The 14,801-nt window shown below is 45.3% G+C and overlaps 1 protein-coding gene and 1 pseudogene across 1 annotated transcript; both read right to left on the minus strand.

Annotated features, from left to right (window-relative positions):
• Positions 1–8,582: 8,582 nt before the first annotated feature.
• Positions 8,583–9,650, minus strand: CX3CR1 (C-X3-C motif chemokine receptor 1). The gene has a single exon (XM_069473471.1). It carries the CDS (start codon positions 9,648–9,650, stop codon positions 8,583–8,585), a length of 1,068 nt encoding a protein of 355 aa, XP_069329572.1.
• A 589-nt stretch (positions 9,651–10,239) lies between these two features.
• LOC138388657 (U1 spliceosomal RNA) lies at positions 10,240–10,392 on the minus strand (annotated as a pseudogene).
• Positions 10,393–14,801: the final 4,409 nt, after the last annotated feature.

Genomic DNA, 14,801 nt, shown 5'->3' on the forward strand with positions numbered 1-14,801 from the left:
CCACCGACTAAGATCTCCAGGGGAGTGAGAGTATATAAGAGAAGAGAAGAGGTCTGGGAACTGAGCCTGGGACCTGAGCCTGGGGCCCTTGATGCGTAGTGGTCAGGGAGGCTGGAAGGAATTAGCCAAGGAGACTGCGGAAGAGCAGCCAGTGTGGAGAACTGAGAGAGAGAGAGTGACTCCCCGATGCTGGGTGGAAAAGGTGCTTCAAGAAGGAGGGAGCTTTCGACTTTGTCAAATTCTGCTGATAGGTTGAGTAAGGTGAGGCCTGATTATGGACCATAGGATTTAGCAACATGGAGAACACTGGTGACCGTGACAAGAGTGCGTCGGGGGGAGTGGTGAGAGGGGAGATGAAGTGCAGATAACTTTTTTGTGTACCTTTAAGTGGAGTAGAGACACAGGACAAGAGCTAGCAGAAATGTGGAGTCAAGAGGAGGTTCCTAAAAATGGGAAGCACTCTGGCCTGGTTGCGCACTAGGTGAGAATTAGCCAGCAGAGGGGGAGATCAATAATGCAGAAGAGAGGGGACAAATGTGGGAATACCAGCCTTGGGAAGACAGGAAGGGATGGGCTGTAGTGTTCAAGTAGCAGCTTGGGCTTTAGATAAGAGCAGGGACAATTCTTCCATGGTGTGAGGACAGACAGAGGAGTGCATGGACACAGCTGCCGGTAGGGGGGAAATTTTTTTCTGGTTCTTTCTATTTTGTCAGCGAAATAATGTGCTTTGAAAGGGAACGTGTACATTAGCAGTGGATGTGTAAATGAGCCTTTTGATGTTAGGCTTTCGAGATTGGCATCTGGGTATCCTCCTGTCCTGAAGCAGGGCTACCTGGATATGCCAAGGAATTCTTAGAGTTGGAACCCACAGGCTTCTCTGGTGATTGGAGCATCATCTCTGCCAGCAAAGCCCAAGATACAGGGTATCCAGAAATCATTGTAGTTTGGACTTTTAATAAATCCACTCCCATGTAAAGTATAAATAACTGGTGAAATTCAACCTAGGGAGAAATTATTAGATGTTTAAATAAAGTTGTGCTTGATTTCTTTCTTACTTTCCTTTTCCAGGTCATGAGCTCTACATTATGCTGAGATGGCCATATCCAAGTGTATCCAGAAGGACGGTGGATACTGGATGCATTGAAAGTTGACATTCCTGCAATTAACTGTGCTAAGTCTTGAATAAATTCCCTCTTTGTTGTCTTTTGCAGGTTATTTATGTTTTGCATAGAAGTGGAATTTTTTTTTTTTTTTTTTTTTTTTTTTTTTTTTTTTTTTTGAGACAGAGTCTCGCTCTGTTGCCCGGGCTAGAGTGAGTGCCGTGGCGTCAGTCTAGCTCACAGCAACCTCAAACTCCTGGGCTTAAGCGATCCTACTGCCTCAGCCTCCCTAGTAGCTGGGACTACAGGCATGCGCCACCATGCCCGGCTAATTTTTTGTATATATATATTTTAGTTGTCCATATAATTTCTTTCTATTTTTGGTAGAGACGGGGTCTCGCTCTTGCTCAGGCTGGTCTCGAACTCCTGACCTCGAGCGATCCACCCGCCTCGGCCTCCCAGAGTGCTAGGATTACAGGCGTGAGCCACCGCGCCCGGCCAGAAGTGGAATTTTTAAACATTCAAACTGCACAAGGTTGCTCTGCTCACCTCTGTTTCTTCTTGCTCTAGAAAACTTCTTTCCCCAGAGCAAGTATCACCGCCTCCTTCTCTTGCCCGACTCTGTATTGGCTCTGATGGCCTATCCTGTGTCCCCCCCAACTCAGGAGCTGAGTAGTCTCTGTTCCCTTAAAATAACTCTTTTGTGATGTTATTGGTCACTTTTTAAAAATCCCCTCATCCGTCTTTTCTTTTCTCTGCTAACAAGCAGCCTTACCACCTCCTTTCAAGAATAGAAGTCTTTACTTTCTTTCTGCCTCTTGAAGTCAGTAGCTGGTATGTTGTCAAGTAACAAAGCCCACAATATCCTGACCCAAAAGACCAGGAGGCTAGGGAAACTGAGGTCAGGGATTGGGATTCTCAGCGTGCCAGCAACACAGTGTCATCTTTCTGAAAGTAAATTTGCAGTAGCTAGCAAGGGACTGACAAATGCTTAAATTCATGGATCCAGTAATTCCTCTTGTACAATAAAAGATATGTGCAAAGATTTATGTTCACCACGGTGTTGTTCCTAATAGTGAAAAACTGGGAGTAGCATGCATGACTGTCAGTAGGGCTTGGTTAAAGTCTCAAAAAACAATGTTTGAGTTTAATATATGAGAAAATGTTCATGCTATATGCTAACTGAAAAAAGAATATATAAAACTGTATATATGTTCTGATCTCATGTCTTTTTAAATAAAAATGTATTTATTTTATATACATAACTCCGTAATTTGTCTTTTTGACATAATGATATATGACATCCTTCCTATCAGGTTCATATTTACAGAACTGACTAATTTTTAAAATTATATATATTACATATAATTTTTAAATTATATGTAATACGGTATGGTATGGATGAATAAAAATTTATGGAACCATTTCCCTATTGATGAAATTCAAGTGCTTTTTTTGGTTGTGTTCATTTTTTTTTTTTTTTTTACTGTAAATGGACAATTTATAATTGTATAGAATTATGGGGTGCAAAGTGATATTATAATTTTATGAATACAATGTCGAATAATTAAATCAAACTAGTTAACATATCTGTCACCTCAAATATTTTTTGTGGTGAGAACATTTGAAATTTACTCTCAAATTTTGCAATGTACAAATTTGAAATTTACAATACTCTGTTATTAACTATATGTACCACACTGTGCAACGGAACTCACAAAAGGAAAAAACCAACATGTGCCTTCTGTCTGAGATTTTGTACCTTTTGACCATAACCTCCCCTCTTCCTCTACCCCAGCCTCTGTAACCACCATTCTACTGTCTGCTTCTCAGAGTCCGATTGTTTTAGATTCCACATACAAGTGAGAACACACAGTATTTCTCTTTCTGTGCTTGACTTATTTCACGCAGTATAATGTGCTCCAGTGCCGTCCATGTTGTCACAAATGACAAAAATTTCCTTCTTTTTTAAGGCTAACTAGTATCCCACTGTGTACATGTACCACATTTTCTTTATCCACTCCTCTGCTGGTGGACACTTAGGCTGATTCCATAAATTGGCTACCGTGACTAGTGCTGCAATGAACATGGGAGTGCAGGTATCTCTTTGACAAACCGATTTAAAATCTTTTGGGCAAATACCCAGAGGTGGGGTTGCCACATCTTATCGTGATTCTATTTTTTAGTTTTTTGAGGAAACTCCAAACTCTTTTCCATAGTGGTTGTACTAATTTACATTCCCATCAATAGCGTGCAAGGGTAGCCTTTTCTCCACATTCCTGCCAACGCTTGTTATCTTTTGTCTTTTTGATAAAAATCATTCTTACCAGTGTAAGATGATACCTCATTGCAGTTTTACTTTGTATTTCCCTAATAATTAGCAATGTTGATCATTTTTCATATACTTCTTGGCCATTTGTATGACTTCTTTTGAGAAATGTCTATTCCGAAATCTTTTTTTTTTTTTTTTTTTAATTATATCTGCAGAGAAAGTCACGGTAGAAAATCACCTCAGTGTTAAACAATGGTTATCTCTGGGAGGTGGAATATTGTATAATTTAAAGTTTTTAACTTTAAAATTCCTTACTTTTTTATTTTTCATATTTTCTATAATGATGGTGTGTTTCCTTTAGAATCAGAAAAAGATAAAAAGAATTTACAAGAAACACCTTGAAAGCTGAACAATATTAGCTAGTATTTGAAGAATACAAATTAAAATTTTATTTTTTGTTTCTATCTAAATAAATGAAGAAATACAGGGTAAAGGAGTAATTTTCCTGCTGAGCATGTTTTGCGGTTGCTAGCGCTGTCTCGGGCGTGTCTGGAGGAACTCCTGCTGTTGCCTAACAACATGCCCTCATGCAACAGAAATAGAAACGTGATGCCACATGTCCTTCAAAAAACATCTTGGCCCTCTGTGGATGGAGAGTGTCTTGAAGAGAGGCCGGATATTTCTAAATGTGCTAAGTAAGACCTACTTCTCTCACTTGCTCTCAGATTGTTCTACTCTTGGATAGCCCACAATGGGGTTGCCAACTCAGCTAGTTAAGCAAACAATATTACAAGCCATGTTGAAACGGAAGTGGTCCCCGTGGGCCAGAAAGTTTGAATTTCTTGACTCAGCTTCACCTGTATCCATTTCAGCAAGTGGCCCTGCTGCTGAAGGGAGACTTGGGGAAGCAGCAGGAGATGATTTTGCAGTTAGGTCTGTAGCAGTTGCTTCTTCCTGTTTCAATGGCTTGCTGTGGTCATATCTGCAGTGGTCTCCATAAATACAGTACCCTCGCTGAAAATACTTGCACACTACACCATACGGACTGTCAGAGAGATCATGCGAGTACCGACAGTTATCTCCTTCTTTCCAAACCCCGTGCAGGTGGAGAAGAAAATTGGCTTTCGGGTAAGGTAGACTGCGCCAATTTTGAAGACACTAATGCGACAGGTGCTACCGAAGGTGGGCCTCTCATAGTCAGGTTGCCATGTTCCCAGATGGAGTTGGTGGCCTTTGGGGGCCAGAGATGAACTGTCTCCCTAGACACCCAGGGACAGCATCTCAGAGGGAGATGAATGGAAGAACCACTAGATCCTACACACTTGCCAGGTGCGGGGGATTGTAAGGGCTGATAGCTCTTCCTAGGAACTGAAAGCATATATTCTGCATCTTTCTTGCTGGCAAGGTCCTGGGAAAGGAGATGTTCCTTAGAATGACATTTAATGAGCATAGAGTAACCTGAAGTGAGTAAAATTATTTGGAAGGGATTTGGCATTTCACCCATGCCCTAGACAGCCCCTGGCTATGGCCGTCCTTTGACATGAGCCATCTGTCTAAGGGTTGGCCCACCCACATCCTGCTGGAGGCTGCTGATGGCATCTGTCTCTGGGGATCCTGTAGCCTTTGCTGATGAGTCTCTGTCTGTTGACACCATCTGTCATTAGAGACAGGGATGTCTCCAAACAGCTATCACCAAACTCTATGCCACACAGCATGTCCACGTGCAGACTGATTCTGTTAAACTCTGCAGACGCTGCGTGGGCCGTTCCTCCTTGCCTAGTCATAAGCCTGCGGACTTTTTTCTGTGCTTTCTCTTGTTGCCCCACCTGTGTTCTCTGCTCTTGGAGGCCAGTTTGGTCTGTATTCTCATCAGGATGAGGAAGGAGGTGGTAGACTCTGAGTCAAGGACCTACCTCCTGCAATAATTCACTGGGGGACCTTGGGCCTCCTTTTCCTTACCTGCAAAGCGTGAGATTGGACCCAGTTGTCTCTGACCATCCCAAAGTATGTGGTTCTGGGATGAAGAAAAGCAAAAAGACCAGGATAAGCTAGCATGAGTTTCCGCACTGGGAAAAGTTCGATCTAATAATAGTGAGAAGAACAATAAAAATAATCACCACCACTCTTTTGAGCTTGCTTTGCCAAGTCTGTACTATAAGCTTTTTGGTAGAAATATTACTAAAGCCTCTACTAGAACTGTAGCAGGTGGAAACTACTTTTATCCTTATTTTTCTGATGAGGAGACTTAGCCTGAGATATGTGAAGTAACTTGCCCAAGGTCACAGAGTTAATACGTTGGGACTCATCCCAGATCTCTCTGCTTCCGGAGCCCACCGTCTCCCTCTGCTCTGGGGAGCCCAGAGCTCAGATGCAGAGAGGGTCTAATCCAGTTGTGCTCTGAGGGCCAACTGTCTTTTCCAAATGCGTCTTCCTTTATTTAGACACCAGCATCCTTGGATTTTGAGTTTTTCAATGAATGTCCTTATTTTTTTCCCTATTCTGTCCTATTCATCAAAAAGAATCAATGAATGAATGAATATAGGTTTCTTATGACACAGATTTAATTTTCTTCTAGAAATGAAAGTGCTTGTTCCCCTACTTTTATTTCTCAAGCTGAAAGAATCATTTCCTCCTTGGAAATCCAGAAATAGGTTAAACTTTTAAAAGTCTCAAGGTTCAACAGCTGGAATGAGGATCAGGTAAAAATGGAGCAACCTTGTGAACATCCTGTGGAAAACTACCCCCTCCATTTGTTGTCTGAGCCCACACCCACAGCTGACAGCCCCAGCTCCAGAAGGTTCTTACCACTCACTCTGCTGCCGGTGCCTTTCAGTATTCACACAAAGCTTTCTCACATCTTAAGCGCCTCATGCTCTTGCACACCTCCTTTCCACATGCCGTTCCCTCGGCCTGGAATGCCCTTCTTATTTCCTGGAGAACTCCTTTCCCCTAAGGACTCAGATCAGAAGTCACTGTGCTACCACTTAATGAAAAGAAAGCATGCTCATTCGTTCACTACTCTGTTCTGCACTTAAATGTTAAATCAATGAGAGCAAAGCCCTGGTCTGATCGTCTTCGGAATAGCTCTGGATCTGGGTTCTCGAGTTGTATATAATAAGTGCTCAATTAAGATTTGCAATATACTGATTTCATATGGAAGTATGAAAAGCTACAAAGTTTCCATGCCTTTTGACCCAATTATCCCCATAGCAAGGGATTTATCCAAAGAAATGAACAGGAGAAAGGAAATCACACAGATAAAAGTGCTGTAAAATATGTATTTGTTAAATATTGGAAACAAGTTAAGTGTTTATCAATAGATTAATGATGAGTAAATTATGGTTCCAGATCTTAAAGAAACATGATTCATTCTCTTATTCCTTAAACAAACATATAGACTGCCAGGAATGTATCAGATATACAGCAGTGAATCAAATAGCACATCTGCCTTCAATGAATATACAATCTGGTAGAGTCTTATAAAATGACAATAACAAAACTACATAGAAACAGAGAGCTATTTGGGGTCTAATGTTAAGAGAGAAAAAGGCAGATTACAAAACTGTACATTATAATTGCAACTCTAAACATGTGAAAGTGTGAACACGGTCTGTATGGACGAATGCAGGAATGATGATAATGATGTGGTTAGATTGACATTTTTTTTAGCATTATTGTATTTTTTTTCTAAAGTTTTAGATTACCCAAATGTTTCTGAAAAAAAGAGAGCTTCTCCAGAGGCCCTGGCTCCTCGGGCTGGCAGTAGCATGAATGATGGGGTTTTTTCCCAGATGAGTAGGGGCTTGCCATGAGGCGATTGGGAGGAAACATTCCAGGAATCCGGGAGAGCTGGGTTAGGGAAGACTATCACTCTGTAGACTTAGGAGTGCTCATTGGGTGCCATCATGAGACCTCCATGTCTGGGCTACATCACGCAGCAGAGTCTGCAGGCCTCTCCAAGTTCCATCAGCACCTCCACTTAGGCACAGTGCAATGGTGCCAGGTTGGGGGAAAGCTGAAGTCTGGGAACCAGACAAGACTCTTTGGACCTGCAAGAGTTGATGGCTGGTTCCTCATGCTAGAAAGGAAGCTCCCTATGCAAAAGGTAGCATTATTCCTCTTCTATGGATATAGAAACTGAAGCTTGGGTGGCCCCATGCTACCCAGTGGGTAAGTGACAGAGTTGGGGTTGAAATCCAACCCTCCTCACTTGGGGGCAGGGTTCTTTCTATTTCTCCCCCTGTCCTGGGAGCAGGTGGAGATACATGAGGTCATATGGAAGATACCTGGCTGACAGGATGGGTGGGGTCCTTTGGGAAGGGGGAGGTAATGAGGAATCTGTTGGTGGAACCACATGATGGAGGGTCTCAAAGGCCAGGCATTTGAGTTTGGACTTGATGCAGTGGGCAGTGGGCAGTGGGCAGTGGGGAGCCCTTGTAGGTTTGGGGACATGATAGAAGAGGGTTTAATGAAGAGGATGCTGGGAGCAGATGCTGGCTGGTGTGATCAGTGGAGAGGCCGGGTCAGAAACATGGTAAGGATGGTGTGCAGCTCTTGTCCTGCCTGATCAGAACAATACCCATCCCTCTGACTTCTTGGAAATATGTCTTCCTGCACTTCTAACCATGAGATTGGACTGAAGCTGCCTTCTTACGTATTCCTTCCCTGTGGATACCACCATCTGGTCCAGGAATGGGCACCTCATACAAACTTGCCCAACCAGAACCCTTCCCTGAGAATTTTGACCTTGGGACCAGAGAGGCAAGGGTATCAGTCTCCCTCTGGTGATAAAGCTGTGTTATGTGAGTCTGGAAGATCTGTCACTACTCAAGATTTGAGGATCAGAGAGAGGAAATTCTAGCTAGGTTCAAGCCCTGGTTTCCACTCAACCTTGAGGGCTCAGCCACTGCTTTGCTCCTGTCACAACGTGAACAATATTCACCACTCCCTTTTTAACTAAACTAGTCTGGCTTGAATTTTTGTTGTTTGTAAACAAAAAAATCCTGACATTTGCTCTAAGAGATATGTCCACTTTTTATCATTCAAATTTTGAGCATAATTCTCAAAGACACAGTAGGGTTGTTTTGTGGGCGTTGAGCCCATCATTTCTTGCATGTAAGAAACAACAAAGAAAAAAATATGTCCTCATTATTCAGTGTCAGATTCATGAACTCTGGGTTCTCTGTAGAGAAAAGGCATTGAGGATCCATTCAGAGAAGGAAGGACGGATCTCCATCACTCGTGTAGTAAGTAAAACTGCTGCTCAGAATACTTCCCTGCCTGCTCCTTTGTGATTCAGACGGGGAGAAACCGACGTGGACCGGACGCCCACAGAAGACAGCCAGGCATTTCCCATACAGGTGGTAAAGGTATCTTCTAAACTTCTCCCCAGCAAATGCATAGATGAGGGGATTGAGGCAACAATGGCTAAATGCAACTGTCTCAGTCACACTGAGGGCCAATCTCAGATCCTTTATCATGTCACAACTGGGAAAGAAGTCGTAGAGCTTGAGTGTCTCCAGGAAAATCATAACATGGTAGGGTGTCCAGAAGAGGAAAAACACGATGACCACCAGAAGGATTAGTTTGACGGCTTTAGCTTTCTTGTGGTTCTTGCAGGAAAACAGCGTCTGGATGATTCTGAAGTAGCAGTAACTCATAATGAGCAGAGGGAGCAGGAAGCCAAGAAAATTTGCTTCCACGTTGCGCAGCACGGGCCAGATTTCCTGGAGGACCTCGGGGTAGTCACCGAGGCATTCATTTTCTTTTCGCTTTGTGAACATGAACTGGGGTGCCGCCACCAGAATGGCTGCCGCCCAGACGCCGAGGCTGATGGTGACACCATGCTGCACGGTCCGCTTGTGCATGGAGTTGGCGGCCAGGACAATGGCTAGGTACCTATCAATGCTGATGACGGTGATGAAGAATATGCCTCCAAAAAAGCCGATGAAGAAGAAGGCGGTAGTGAGTTTGCACACGGCATTGTGGAAGCCTTGTTCACTTAGCACGTAGTGAGTCCAGAAGGGCAAGGTGGCTACGAAGAGCAGATCAGACAAGGCCAGGTTCAGCAGGTAAATGTCAGTAATACTCTTGCGCTTCTTGGTGTTGGTGAGGGCGAACACCACCAGCAAATTTCCCACCAGGCCGAAGGCAAAGACAACGGAGTAGAATATGGACATGAAGACAGTCCCAAAGGCCACAACTTCCCCAATGTCACAGGCTTCAGCGGACTCATCATACTCAAAGTTTTCCAGATATTCAGGAGAGAGGGTGGGCATGGTGAGGGCCTGGATCAGAAGGTAAAACAAGTAACAGTGTTAGTTCTCCGAGGGACACAGGTGGAATTCTGTCTGGCCCCACACATAGGCAGGCAGGAAGAAACAAATGCGTGTTGGCTATTTCCCAATTTCACACATGCCGTCTTGTCTAATCCCCTAACGGTCTTGTGATGGAGGCTGCAACAGACTCCTTTGACAGGAGAGGCAGCCAGGTACCCAAGAGGTTTAATGACACACCCAAAGCTACACGGTAATGTCTCAGCAAGCATTTGGTTCTAGGCCTCTTAAAGCTTAAGACCTCTTTTTCTCTGACTTTCAAAAGTCTCTCCAAAAGGTTGCTAGTTTGACCAACGTGTGAATCAGGGGGAGAGGACCATAGGCAGGAGGTGTGGGTGGGATGGTGGGGTGTGGCCATAATTCATACCTTCAGTCCCAACTGCCCCAAGGCGACTCTCCACCTTCTCCCATTATTTCCACCTTCTCCACCTTCTGGATCCTCATTTCTCCTCCATGAAGCTAGGCCTGGAGAGCAGTTCTCAGAGCAGACCAACACCCAAAAGCCCTCATCTTTATTTTTTTGTTTGTTTAAATAGGGGAAAGCACCACTAACCACAAATTATGCAAATGAGTTTCCTGCATTTGGGGAAAACGCAGGGGTCAGCACATCTGGGGTGCAATGGCTGAACCTCTCCCTGGGAAAGCCACCTTTGTGATCACGGTATCTCCCCTGCCAGGCAAGCATCACCTTTGTTTTTTGAGAGCCATTTCTCTTCTTCTTCCTGTTGGAACCAACAAGTCCTTCTCTTCCTTAGCAGGGATCAGTCAGAGTCATACATAGAGTGATTCATTTGTTTTGGCTTATCCAGGACTTCGCCGGTTTTAGCCCTGGGAATCCTGCATCAGAAACCCCTCAGTCCCAAGCAAACTGGGACCGCTGGTCATCCTACAGCCCTAAGTGGAGAGGAGGTGCTGCCATCGTCCGGGGCGATGCGGTCAGAAGGGACACTTGATCCCATGTGGAGGCCGGGGCTCAAGCGGCCTGCTGGGCTGGGCCCCCAGTGCCTAATTCCCCCAATGGTCACCAGCCCTGTGCTTCACTTTGGCCCGACCTTCCCCACAATTATATCTCCTGTTTCCTTCTGGGCAGGAATTGAAAAAGAAGACATTTCCACACAGGTTGGGAAGTAAAGCTTGTCCCACTCCCTGCTTTTCCCAGCCGGGATTTGCTGGCCATTTACTCCAGAGCCAAGTGAGAGGCGGCCCTTTCGCACTGCTCCTCTGAGCACCTCCTCCTCTTCCTCCCGATGCCATAGACAGGCCCCCCAGACACTGGGTGTGCTCAGAGCAAGCCTCCCGGTTGACACTGCCTCCCTCCTCACCACAACTTGAAGCAAAGCTCACGCTTTAACCAAGGGAGTTTCCACGCCTCGCTGCACCCTTTCCATGATGGTTTTACCCAGGCGGTGTCTCGCCAAGGGGAGGCACCTCCCAAGCCAGGGCGTGGCCCCTCTCTTCCCAGCCTCTGCTCTGCCTCCTGCGTCTCAGACACTCTCCTGGGGTGAGGGGGCCTGGTTCTCCCACCTGGGCCGGCTCAGGCTGTGATGGGGTTCTCAGCCCCGGGGAACGTGTATGCTTTCTTTGCTCCAGGAACCTCTGGCTGTGACCTTAATCAATCATATTTAAATTGAACAGTATAAAATTGCTGACATGCAGCTATTTTTGAGCTACACAAATATCAGTTTTGTATGATTCAAGCGGATACATGGGGAAACAGGAATTGTTACTTAGCGTGTATAGTTTGTCCCAGAACATAATCTTCCCAGACACGCTGCTGAATAAGAGCAGAAATAGTCAAGTCCTTAGCGATTCTATGTTAGAGACACTGGACTAGCCACCCTCTTCCTCCTCTTCCCCCCACAAGTAAAAACAGCTGGTAAAGCTGACCTCAGGGGGAGGCCAAAGCCAGTGAAAACCGTTGTGCATCTCTCTATGCCTGTGGTCAGTCCTTCAGGCCAGGAACGTCCGTGGACTTGGGCACTCCCAAGATTGAATCCTGCATTTGCCCTCTCTGGCGGAGTGACAGGTAAGAGTGGAAGCTCCGAGCCTGACATTTGTCATCGACAAGATTGGACTTCATTCTCATGAGCTGTTCTAAGGGGAGCACCTGACAGGTTGTCGCATACAGCAGACACTTAATAAGCATTAGCTTTGTTTCCTGCATTGTATGAGGAAGCACAAGCCCTCTGCATTTTTAGACTCCTCGCGGCTGCCTGTGGACTCTCCTGTTTCACCTCCGCCCTGGGCGCTGTGGGAATTTGGTCATTAAAGGTTGATTTTTTTTCCCCTGAAATAACACATGCTTTCTTCTCAAATTATTTGGGAGGAGGGGGAGTAAGCCACTCTTTATTGAGCTTTTACTAAACTGCCAGGCCCATTGCTCTACATGCGTCTTTATCTATGTAATCCTCTCCGTGATTCTGAAAGCAAAGTCCTGTTTTAATTCACTGCACTGCTGAATGGCTCAGGGGATATTCGTGACAAGAGCAAGAGGAAGACTGGGACAAGATGGGGAGAAGGCAGCGATAGAAATAAGTATCCCAAATCCAGCCCCTTGCCCTGCGGGGTGCCCAGGCTCAAGGCTGCCACACACACAGGGACACCTTCTCTAATGTGCACCAAGACTACAAACAAGCCAAAGGTGGTCCCGGTTGGAGGGACTCAACGGTCACTCAGCAAACACGTGTGAAGTACCCACAGCACAGGCTCAGCATGGCAGGGGCCTCACAGAAAGATGAGTCAGGCACAATCTTAGCCATGAAGGAGCTTGTCGTCTGAACGGGGAAATTCATGCAGATTAAGAGTTCGATAAAGACGGGATGGAGGAAGTGAGTCAATTTATCCTCTGTAGATGGGATGCAATTTCAGATAACACGGTGGGAGGGATGACTTTGCCTGGCTGGTGGTGATACCACTTATTGAGAGCCAAGTGGCTAGTCGCAGGCATCAGCCTGTCTTGGGACCACTCCCTACCATGCAGAGGGTCCACTCGGTGAAGGGACAGCAACACTCAGCAGCCCTCATCCTGGCTCTCTGCTGGCTTGGCGTCCGCAGCAAAGGCCCCAGAGCTGCCCCAGCTCCCACAGGAGTCTTCTGAGCGTGGGCACAGTGCCATGCATGTGGGAGGTGCTCACCCAGCATGCTGTGACCCTGCTGCAAGCCAATCTGTGCCACGTTACAGGAGGGATGTCACTTTGAGGGAGTCCCTACGTGATTCTGAGGAGCTGCACTAGTCACCCAGAGACATTATTGCTCTTCACGTCACATTTCCATTCTGCACACATTGTGCCTCACAGGAGCACAGCAAGGGGAAGCACCTGGCCCATCCCACAGCTGCAAGTGGGGCAAGCAGGGCCAAGGCCTGCGCTCTTCCCACTCTCCCTCCTCCTCTTGCAAAGAGTAAGGAGACCCAGGCCCTGGCCTCAAGGGCCAAATCCTGGCAGGGGAGAAGAGACAAGGACACGATGACTATCAAACAGAGTCCAAAACCCAATGGTAAAAAGCCAGCAAAGCAATGGTCTCAGCTTCCTCCTTTTGAAAACAACCTCACAGGTTTGTTGAGAACATAAGAATGAAATAATATTACATTTTTTTATCGGGATAATTGCTTATTGTTGTGTTGCTTATCCCAATAAGCAATTTAATATTATTAAATCTAGTATAGTGTCTAGTACAGGATACGAGAGACATGCACATACACATGTACACACAGGAAGTGTGTACACTGACAGTCACGGCAGCAAGCTTGAAATATAAACGAAGGGAAACAGCCCCAATGTCTGTCAGTACAGACAGATCAAGGTACAGTAAATCCAATTAATGGAATGCCAAGCACCTGCTTAAAAACAAAAACAGGCATATCTATATGTTATATTCTGTTATGGAACAATTTCTAAGATATACTGGCAAGTGCAAAACACCAGGTGAGGTACCATATATACAGTATGCTGTCATTTGTAGAAAAGAATGATGTGTTTGTATTTTGTAAAAGGTTTAAATATCTCTGAAGGGACACACTAGTGGTGGTGACAGCAACTATCCCAGGACAGAGGTTGTGGAGACTAGAGGATGGGGGAGAGGAGACTCAGTTTTCATGTGGAATTTTTTATCATATGCCCATATTACCTATTTTGGAAAAGATGTTAATTAATTTATTTGGGCTTTTAAAAATAAAAATAGACAAAAATATGAGTTATATGAAAAACTGAAATAAATAAATAACCTGAAATAAATCAATAACAAGCACACTATACCTGCTCAATAAGTGGTAGCTGACACATAAAAGGATTATCTCTACTTTATGGGTAGATGTGCTCAGAGAGAGTGAGTGACTTGCTCAAGGCCACACAGGTTGTATGGTAGGGCTGCAATTTGTGCCCAGAGGTGTCTAACCTCAGCATTTTTTTTAAACTTGACATTATAGCCCTCCCTCTGTTCCCCTCTCCCAAGACTAGAAGTTCCTAAGAAAAGAACCACGTCCTCTTTGGCTCTGCAAGCCAGTGTCCAATAGGACTGGCCTGGCACAGAGTGAATGCCATGTGAATATTAGAAGGGTAAATATTGTATCCTACTCCCTCATTCCTGAGAGTTCAACCTGAGCAGTACTAACAGCACCCTATTGATTGTCCTCCTCCTGTGGGTGCTCACTGGGCACACAGGGGTACATTTCGATCATGAGCCAGGGGCCCTTGAGCTCTGAGAACTTAGTAGGTGCCTGGTGTGTTGAGTGAATGAGTGATAAAAGGACTACAGGAGCAAGAAAAGAGATGATCAGCCTTGCAACGCTGAGCCCTAAGAGATGGGCTCGGGCCCATCGACTCTCCAGTCAGAAGATGACTTGGAAGATAAAACCTCTCATCTCGGCGGGGTGCAGTGGCTCATGCCTGTGATCTTAGCACTTTGAGAGGCCGTGGCGGGAGGATTGCTTGAGCTCAGGAGTTCAAGACCAGCCTGAGTAAGAGCGAGGCCTCGTCTCTACTAAAAATAGAAAACTCTGCACTTTACAACTTGGGCATGGTGGCGAAATCCTGTAGTCCCAGCTACTTGGGAGGCTGAGGCAGGAGGATCACTTGAGCCCAGGAGTTTGAGGTTGCT

The sequence above is a fragment of the Eulemur rufifrons genome, chromosome 7 (genome assembly GCF_041146395.1).
Source record: "Eulemur rufifrons isolate Redbay chromosome 7, OSU_ERuf_1, whole genome shotgun sequence".
NCBI classification, from domain to species: Eukaryota; Metazoa; Chordata; class Mammalia; order Primates; family Lemuridae; genus Eulemur; species Eulemur rufifrons.